This window comes from Gavialis gangeticus, unplaced genomic scaffold (genome assembly GCF_001723915.1).
Source record: "Gavialis gangeticus isolate Ggan-Ray unplaced genomic scaffold, GavGan_comp1, whole genome shotgun sequence".
Taxonomy (NCBI): domain Eukaryota; kingdom Metazoa; phylum Chordata; order Crocodylia; family Gavialidae; genus Gavialis; species Gavialis gangeticus.
In genome coordinates, this window is record NW_017729022.1 from 176,547,161 (window position 1) to 176,557,091 (window position 9,931).

Below are 9,931 nucleotides of genomic sequence, written 5' to 3' on the forward strand. Positions count from 1 at the left end.
GTTCACAGGGGATTTTACAATAACAGTATTTTTCCATGGTATGTATTTGCTCTCCTGTGTAGATCCTACATGCACAGCTTCTGTCACTAAAGGAGAGAATAGCAGTGCAACAGGAGAGATGACACTTGCCCAAGAGCTCTGCAATTGTTCCATGTTTCTTGCTTGCTCTCTATATATTTTCCCTCCCTCTTTTGTTTTAATACAAGGTGATGAATGAAGCCATTGCTCTACAGCTTCATGGCATCAATGACAAGGTGATTTGCTGTTTGGAGAAAGCATCAAGTGAACTTCTCTGCCAGCTCCTTCCCAATACCCTGAGTGATTACTACATAGAACTCAAAGCTCAGCAGAGTCACTTGCATAGAAAGAGAAGAGGCAACATCATGGGGCAAGAAGAACGTAACCCCAATGCCACCCAGAATATTAACTTTGCTGCCATCTACAACCTCCACAGGAGTGACTTTGCCTCCTTTCGAAATTTGTCCTTCCCTTTCAATTTCAGCTACAGTGATTATGACCTGCCCATGGACGATGAGGATGACATGACCAAAACCCGCACCTTCTTTGCAGCCAAGATCGTGATTGGGGTAGCTCTCATTGGCATCATGTTGGTCTGTGGCATTGGCAACTTCATCTTCATCGCCGCACTAGCTCGCTACAAGAAGTTGCGTAACCTCACTAACCTCCTCATTGCCAACCTGGCGATCTCTGACTTCATCGTGGCCATCGTCTGCTGCCCCTTCGAGATGGATTACTATGTGGTAAGGCAACTGTCCTGGGAACATGGCCACGTGCTCTGTGCCTCCGTCAATTACCTGCGCACTGTCTCCCTTTATGTCTCTACTAATGCTCTTCTGGCTATAGCCGTAGACAGGTAAGCAGAAGAATGGGATGTTCTATCTGTATGGTGAGAGAAAACCAGGAATTTGCACACCAGTGCTTTCAAACCTGGTTGCCACCTAAATAAGTGACCCGATACACAAGAAAGAGACTTGTAATTTTCAGGTACTCTGTGTTATCAGGTTATTTAACCATTTTGTCCCACACTGTGCTAAGCATTGCTGCTGGCTGGGGATTTGCCAACAAAATATTTTTTGTCAGAAAATGCAAAATCATTGAAAACATCACTCTTCCCAGAAATGTGTCTGTTTTAGTAAAAACTTCTGCCGGATCCAAACGGAATTTCTAGGCTGAGAGAAGACAGAAAGAGAGTGAGAAGAAAAGAAAGACACCCCCCATCCTCCCAAATAGTCTACAGTCCAGTCATGAGGCTGTTCTAGGGACACAAGATGCTCAGGCTTATATCCCTATCTATTTGGAAAGTCTAAATCATTGAGCTATAGAGGCAGCTACTCTCTCAATCTCTCTTTTTGGAGCTGTATACTTTATATGAATAATTCAATATCCATTGAACCCAACTTCATAGCTTGGCGATTAGAATACTCACCTGGTGAAACCTTAACCATTGAGACTCAATCTGTGCAAAAAAATTCAAAGGGCCTAATTGCTGTTCCAATATTATGTGAAAACAAATGACAAAACCTCAATATAGATACCAAACATTCTCTAGACAGATCCTCTGAGCTCATGCAGCTAGCACCTAATGAACTACTTTTCAGTGAGCTCTCAGCTGGGTGTTTAAATACACCTTTTATGCCTTACGTATATACACCGAAGTTGGACCAAAACATTTGGTAACAATCTCCTCTCCTCACCTGTTCACATACTGCTGCAGTTTGCACTGTCATATAACAACAAGTTTCCCACATGATCTGTGATCTGAGGGTCTTGTGGGATTTGAGGTGAACAGGCCAGAGACCCCTGCATTTTCACAACATAATTAAAACATTATCAGTTTAAGCTCCATTTCCCTTGTGTCCTGAGATGACAGGCATCTCTTTATGCTCAGACATCACACTGTTTCCTTAGTCCACGGCACTGAGACCTTTGTATGAATTGATCTTCCTGAAGGCATTTTAAAAATAATCATTGGCTTTTATTCTTTCCTTCCACCTGTATACTAAAAAAGTATTGAGGTAAAGGTACCCAGCTTAACATGGCTATTACGTTTGATATTCTTGGCCCACTGAAAGTTGGAGAGAAAAGATTGTTTATAGGAAGAACTAAATGACTGGCCATCCCATACATCATAATGTCACATGACTTCCTTTGAGGACCTAGGACAATTATTAGCTATATTGTTCCTCTCCTTAATCTCACTTACATAGTGCTGGAGCCAGATTCTTCTTTCACACCAGTTTAACTACACTGACTTCAGTGTAGATATGGTTAAAGCAGTGCTGAGGCAGCCTTCAGTGAAATCAATGATAATCCTTCTAATAACTTCTGTAGATGCTAGAGCAATAATATAAGTGGAAGGAACACCAGCTTCTACAAGCCAAATCCTCAGCTGGTGTAAACCAGTATGGCTCCAATATCATTTCGGTACACTAGCTGAGGATCTGGCCCTGGATTTTTCTTTATTATCTTGTACATATTATTGTTTTTCTACTATTTATATTCAAACTATAACAAACTGTTTGGAAAGAGTTATTAAGTCATCTCCTCGAGCCATGAGCCACATGCGAGCATACTCTCAGACTGTAAAAGCAACGTTTGTCATCCAGTCCCTATAGCTACTGAAAGACTAGAGATTTGCATGGTACCTCCCAGGCTATCTCCTAAATAAAACAATACTGGAGAAGAATAAGGAAAGATGTTGTTATGAAAACCTTAAGGCATAGATTTTATATAGAACCATATCTGCATGAATTTAAAGAAAAATAGCTAAAAGCGCTGTTGTCTCCAAAGCAATTAACAAGTCCCTTCTGGTTATTCCCCTGGTTGAGATGATGCATATCCATATTTGTGTTGCTCCAAATTGTTAACAGAAAAAAAAAAGTCTCCAATCTTCTGCAGCAGACTTTGCTAGCTCCGTTCATCTGAGAACGCAGATAATTATATGATACACAAGCTGAAGATGCTTATACTAATATAACATGCTATTTGGGGAAAAAAAATCATATTTCAGGAAAACAGCTCTGCAATAAGATACAGGCAATACAAATTGTACCAGGCAGGGGGAAAACGTCCTAGGGTTGCCGTGCTCTCCCCTAGCGCTCCCTACCATGCCAAGTTTGCATTAACGCACCCTCGTTCTTGCCCGCCACATCTTGATCTGATGAAAGTTAAAGGGCGGTTGCCTCATCTTCCTGGTCACGGTTCCTACTACCCCGATCCTTGTTTATACAATGGGGCTCCGAACACCCCAGCCTTATGGGCTATGCGTGGCTCCAACCATCCCTGTACCATGCCCCAAGCCTCGCAGATGTACTGGACATTGTTTGGTCTATCTCACTCTCTGCGCCCTCTCCGCAGCCCTTGTTTTTCAGCGTGCCCTCTGGCGCTCGGGCACTCTGCAGCCCTTGTCTCTCAGCCGCACCCCACAGGCGCTCTGGCTTTCCATAGCCTTGTCTCGCAATCACGTCCCACAGGCGCTATGGCTTTCTGCAGCCCCCTTTCTGGGGCTTCTCGCTGCCCCCCCTCTGGGGCTTCTCTGGAGTCTCCACGTGGCCATGGCTCCCCTATAAGGCCTCCTCCATCCCCTTATAGCCTCACCCGGTCCTCCAGTAGTAAACTGTCAACACAAACTCAAGCCCTTTGGCTATAACGTAAACCTAAGCCATCTGGCCATAATCACCTTCAAGTCTGTCACAAGGTTTCTCCATTTCTCACCCAAACAACTGCATGTGCATTCTAGCCTCTTCCTTTTTCTCACTCTGGCAGAGTTCCTAGCCCTATGGCTGCTGGCAGGCAACTGCCTGCCTGGCTTCAGCCTGGGAGTTATATGGGAGCCAGGCCCTGCCCCTTCCAGTCAGCAGACTCCCACCGGTTACCCTGGCAACCCACAGCTGGGATCCTTACTTACTGCTCCACAAGTAGCAGGCACCTCAGTGCCCTGCTACACACCTCCCCCCTTAAGATCCAGACTCACCGGACCAAGTCTTCATTGTCCTCTGCCACACGTGTTTTTCCTTCCTTCTTTCCAATCCTTGCTCTTGTTCTTCTACCATTTAGCTTTTCAGCAGCAGAGGTTTGAAGGTGCCTCCTACTCACCTTTTAGCCAAGGTGCACCGTGTGGGATTTTATGGGAGCTGCCCTGCCATGAGCAGTCCCCCCCCACACTAGCCGACCTTGGTAAATCACGCCCTCCGTTGATCCAGCTCCAGCCTACCTTCTGGGGTTCTCTCTCCCTCTCACTTCTGGCCATTCTATGCTCCATCCCCGTGCACCCTGGCCTCTTTCTCACGGCAAATTGTGGGCTCTTTTGTCTCCTTACGACTTTCTGGAGGTCTTGAAGACTTCCCCAGATCTCCCACTGTCTCTCCAGTGCTTTCTGGGCATCTTCTCTCCTGCAGAACTCTACCTTCCCCTGTCCAGTAGATTCTCCTCCGGGTCTCTTATAGCTCTTTACATAAGCTACCCATCCAACTCGCTCTTCAACGAGTTTCCTCAACATCTACCACTTAACAAGCCTAGGGATATTTCTCATGTAAATTTGCAGCCTCTTTTCAGGCTTCAGTTCCCCCTTTGGGTTTTGTTCCCTCCTCCTCATCTCTTGCCCTTTTCCCCAATTTTCTTTCCTGGGCTCCACCAATCCCCCTTTTGCAGGGCCTATCTTTAATCCCTCCTACACCAGGCCCCAGGCCACCTGGGTACAATCCTGGCACATTAAACAGGAGATCTCACTCCTTGGGGTCATCTGTTCACCCTTCCCTGCCGTCCCCACATCTACCCAATCCACTCTCCCTGGCTGTTCCTAACCGAGTCCTGTAATTCTTCCCTCAGCCTGGGGTCTAAATAGTTCTCCCAGCTGGCTTCTTAGCCAGCTCAATTCCATCGCCTGGTGCTTCTGCCATTGGTCCCATCTTTGTTTCCAATGCTCTAAGATGACCGGCAGGGCCTGCTTTTGTAGGGTCACAGAATTCTCCCCTACAGATTTTTCCTCCAACTGTCCTGTTTCAGCCTCCTGGGAGTTATATGGGAGCCAGGCCCTGCCCCTTCCGGTCAGCTGACTCTCACCGGTTACCCTGGCAACCCGCAGCTGGGCTCCTGACTTACTGCTCCACAACTAGCAGGCACCTCAGTGCCCTGCTACACAAATATTAATATCATTCATGCTCTCTTGTTTCTTGGAAAGTCTCACGGATTTGACAATACAGAATGTTGACTTTTGTGGCTAATTTGGAGTTCATTACATCATCTATGGAATAACAGATGGGAAGAATACAAAGAATGGTATATTGATACCTTAAAACCAACTCAACTGGCCATAGACAGAACTCTCTAATGGAGCTTCTGTATCTCTTCCTATCAAGTAGTAATACAAAACCAGTGCAGAAGACAGGACTGGAAAAAAGGAAGCATTATATTCTTATAACTTTGTAAACCCTAACTGCCGTTATGGCCCATGGGGGCCAAAATCAGTTAGGCAAGTTAAAGCAACCTGGAGGCTGCTCTGGTTCAGTCTGGTTCCAAGAGGATGAGGACAGGAAAGTAGATTTAAACTTTTCCTTATTTATTTTCTTCAGCTCTTCCAGGTATTCTTCAGCTACATCTGAAAAGCTAGACTTGCGTTTGTCTTTTTTATTGTTTGTTTGTTTGCTTGTTGAACTGTGAACTTCTCACTTATACTGAGAGTTGCTACTCTTTTGACTAAGACAGAGGCATTTGTAAATTTTGCTGCATTGCTATATCATTCCATAATGTATCTGGCCTGAAACATCTTGATAAGGAGCCAACTAAAGTTCTCTTTCAGAATATGAGGGATCATATACCATATCTACTTAGATACCACATGCATCTTTTCCCCCAAAAACAGCCTTCCAAATTGGGGTGCAAGTCTAAAGTGAGGAAGTTAATTTCTAGGCTGAAATTGAAGCATTGAGATGTTGTAACATTGCCATAGGCTGTGCTTCTCTCCCAGCCCGAGAGAGAGGGGCAGAGTGTAAACTTCAGGATCCCAGTTAGTTTTAGCCCCATCACAGCTGCTACTAAATTGACAGTAGCTTTTAGCTGAGCTGCCAAAAGCTGCTACCAATTCAGCAGTGGCTTTGATAGGGTTAAAATTGTTGTTCTGAAGTTGTAGCTAGAAATTAAGTGACTTATGCTGAGCTTGTGTTGTTAAGAGAAAAAAAGGATATTCCCAGAACTTTCATTCTGCCTTCCTCAAACATACAGAGGGATGTGGCACGCAAGAAAACATGTTACATGCAAGCAGAAACCCCTTTAATAAATAAAAAAATGTACAACTCTATACATAGTTTTGGAAGATATATGTATTTTACATCGATATATTTAGCCTGAAAACCTAATATTCTTGTGTAAGATCATACTTTCAATTAGGCATATTTTTTCATCAAGGGCTGCATAAAAACCAATCACATAATATGGCCTCTTGTGCATATTTAACTTGATTGAATCAATAGTAATCTATCAATTTTGCATAGAAAGTACTAAGGTTTCTCCTTATGTTTTTGTTAAATGTTGGTGTAGTAGATGGTAGCAGTACATTGATTACAGTTTTCTAGTCACTCTTAATGAGTGCCAGCAGCTGTCATCAGGGCAAGTAGTGTGGCAGAGAAATGGGTGGAAAACATTTAAGATAACAGTTACTAGCAGTCTCGCTACCTGCAGAACAACAATGCATGTTAAGATGACTTGCCAGATGCTGGCTATGCAGCCGTTTCTCAATAACATGAAAACATCCTCAGTCTTTAAAATATTTGGAACTATTCAGAATGAATTAGCCTTACCATGAACACGGCAACACTCCTTCCAGTGAAGAAGGCAGCACACATAGACCAATCTCACCTTCCTGAGGGTACCCTTGGTGAGCACGATATATTTATCACATAGATGTAGCCTTAAACTAAGTATGCAACTGGATAGTCAGAACTAAAATGCACATTCAAGTGCTCCAGTATGGATCTTAGATTATTCATCCGGCTTTAAGAGCCAACCTCCAAACCAGGGGCAGGCAACCTTTTCCAGCTGCAGGCCAGAATGACCCATTCTGGGTCAGAGGCAGGTAGATAGGTGCTAAGATGAGGCTGTCACTTACCCCTGTGGTGGCACAGGAAAAGCACCCACAGCTGGTGCTTGTCCTCATAGCAGCACGGGGAGAGTGTCTGCAGCCAAAGCCACCTCCCACCAAATGCCACCAAAACTCTACAGCCACAGGCCAGATCTGATGATTATATGGACTAGATCTGGCACACATAGGTGCAGACCCTCTGCTTTAGACAATTATTTCTGACTGTTTTTTTTAATCTCTTTATCATCGCTTTTTCTGAAATAACCACATTTCTATCAAGCTCTCCTTTTGGAAACAATGACATTTTCTGTTCCCTGTTCAGTCAGCCAGTCAGCCTGCTTGTAACCAGGAATGTGTTTTGATTACTAAGGCTCCCTGACTTCCTTTTGAATGCACTTCTTTATCTTTTGTAGGTATCTGGCTATCGTCCACCCACTGAAACCACGTATGAATTACCAAACAGCAACCTTTCTCATAGCCTTGGTTTGGATCATCTCCATACTCGTTGCTATACCATCTGCATATTTTGCTACTGAAATTGTGTTATTCACAGTAAAAAATCAGAAGAAATTTTTTTGCGGCCAAATTTGGCCAGTTGACCAACAAATGTATTATAAATCCTACTTCCTTTTTATCTTCGGTATTGAATTTGTTGGACCTGTGATTACGATGACCCTGTGTTATGCCAGAATCTCCCGAGAGCTTTGGTTTAAGACTGTACCAGGCTTTCAAACCGAACAGATCAGGAAGAGGCTTCGCTGCAGAAGAAAAACTGTCATGGTGCTCATGTGCATCCTAACAGCCTATGTCCTCTGCTGGGCTCCTTTCTATGGATTCACAATTGTCCGTGACTTTTTCCCCACGATCTTTGTGAAACAGAAGCATTATCTTACAGCCTTTTACATAGTTGAGTGCATTGCCATGAGCAACAGTATGATTAACACCATGTGTTTTGTAACTGTCAAAAACAACACCATGAAGTATTTCAAGAAGATCATGTTACTCAGGTGGAGGTCCACCTATAAAGGGAGCAAATCCAGTGTAGATCTAGACAGCAAAACCAATGCAACACCAGTCACAGAAGAGGTTGACTGCATAAGACTAAAGTAATTGAAGTTTGGTTGTCGTGACACGTGCATCCCTGGGGGAGGGAGGTGGGGAGGTGAATTAGTATTTTACCTCAAAAAGCATCTCTCCCAGTTTTTGTGGTGATACCTACCACTGGAGAGAGCTCTAGATGAGGATTCAATAGATCACAGATCTCTTTCCAACTATGCTGTTGAACAGATGTATGACCATGCGCTGATCATATTGACTCTCCCTCACTTTTCTCTTCTGCAAAACAGGGATAATGATACTGATTTTCCTTTGTTAAAGCCCTTTAAGATTTAGGGATCAAAAGCTCCATGGAAAAGCTAAGTGGTGTTATCTGGATGCAAAATTCTATCTTAGAAATGACATCAACAATTCTCCCCTTTTCTCCTTGCCTTAGGGAATGACCTTTTTTCCCCCTCTCAAGCAAGACCTTTGACTTGAAAAGTCTTATTCTTCTCCCATTTCCTTTTTGCAACCAAACATACTACTTTGGTGACAAGAAACTCTATGCTGCTGTATAGCACTTTCTTACACGCCCAAGTCCTAGAAACCAAGAGACATTTCAGCATGTCATTGTCTCCATAGAATGCTACCCTGTTCCCTGGCCAGTTTTCTATACAGATACGAATACTGCTTCTTAGTCTAGAAAAGACCCCTGATCCTTTAGCGTGATCACCTATACAGAACTCTGGCTCCATCCTTCTGGAATTGTATGGGAAATATTGACAGTAATTTATTATTATGTACCTGAAAAGAGAATGTACATAAGGCCCAGGTATCACCTAAGGGCCAGGCATCATATAAAGTCCATGTGTACCCCCACAAAAATATTCAAGTGGGATAAATAATGTGGAGACCTTATGGTAGTCCTTTGTGTAGGGAGGGAATTTTAGCTCTATAGTGGGCATGACAGACTGAACAGGCTTTCAGTAGTCATTGATTTGCTGTTTGATTGTCACTTCTTACCCATTTAAACCTAGACCAGCTGTACAACACATCTCAGTGAATATTGCGTGAATCTCCATTAATTTCATCTTGCTTATTCTGATTATGTGCCCCCCTGGGATTGGTGTGTCTTTCAACTGATAACTGTGTTTTAAACAGGTGGTAATGTCAGTAAAGTCTGCTCATTTAAGTCCACAATTATGAAATTTGATGAATGTTCATGTCCTAAAATTAAGGCTTTTCTACTGTGCTACCAAACGCTTCTCGTTTTTAAATGTGTGATACTGCCTGCTTTTGAAGTAAATTAATTTTGTAAATGATTTGTTTCTTTGTAAATTTAAATTGAGCAGAAATCCCTCTTAATTAATAAAATGATAAGTGTGGGAACCTAAAAACAGCATTCAAAATTATTTTCAAGGATTTCGTTTTTCATAGTTTCATAGTTGGTAGGGTCAGAAGGGACCCGAGCAGATCATCAAGTCTGACCCCCTGCCATGGCAGGAAAGAATACTGGGGTCAAATGACCCCAGCAAGGTGATTGTCTAGCCTTGTCTTAAAGACCCCCAAGGTAGGAGCCAGCACCACTTCGCTTGGAAGTTGGTTCCAGATCCTAGCCGCCCTGACAGTGAAGTAGCGCCTCCTGATGTCTAGTCTGAATCTACCCTCTGCCAGCTTGTGACCGTTATTTCTAGTCACTCCTGGTAGTGCTGGGGGGAACAGGGACTCCCCCAGTGCCTGCTGGTCCCCTCTGACTAGTTTGTAACAGGCCACTAGATCCCCCCTCAGCCTTCTCTT

The 9,931-nt window shown here is 43.6% G+C and overlaps 1 protein-coding gene across 1 annotated transcript; it reads left to right on the forward strand.

The window, feature by feature from the left end:
- The first annotated feature begins 171 nt into the window (after window positions 1–171).
- Window positions 172–9,485, forward strand: PROKR1 (prokineticin receptor 1). The gene is made up of 2 exons (XM_019516725.1): window positions 172–874; window positions 7,510–9,485. The coding sequence occupies exons 1-2, from the start codon at window positions 210–212 to the stop codon at window positions 8,204–8,206; spliced, it is 1,362 nt and encodes a 453-aa protein (XP_019372270.1). The 5' UTR covers window positions 172–209; the 3' UTR covers window positions 8,207–9,485.
- The last annotated feature ends 446 nt before the right edge of the window (window positions 9,486–9,931 follow it).

Coding starts and splice junctions, on each gene's coding strand:
- PROKR1 (XM_019516725.1), top strand. CDS start 210: ATGAATGAAGCCATTGCTCTACAGCTTCATGGCATCAATGACAAGGTG. Junction 875..7,509: donor CTGGCTATAGCCGTAGACAG/GTAAGCAGAAGA, acceptor TATCTTTTGTAG/GTATCTGGCTATCGTCCACC.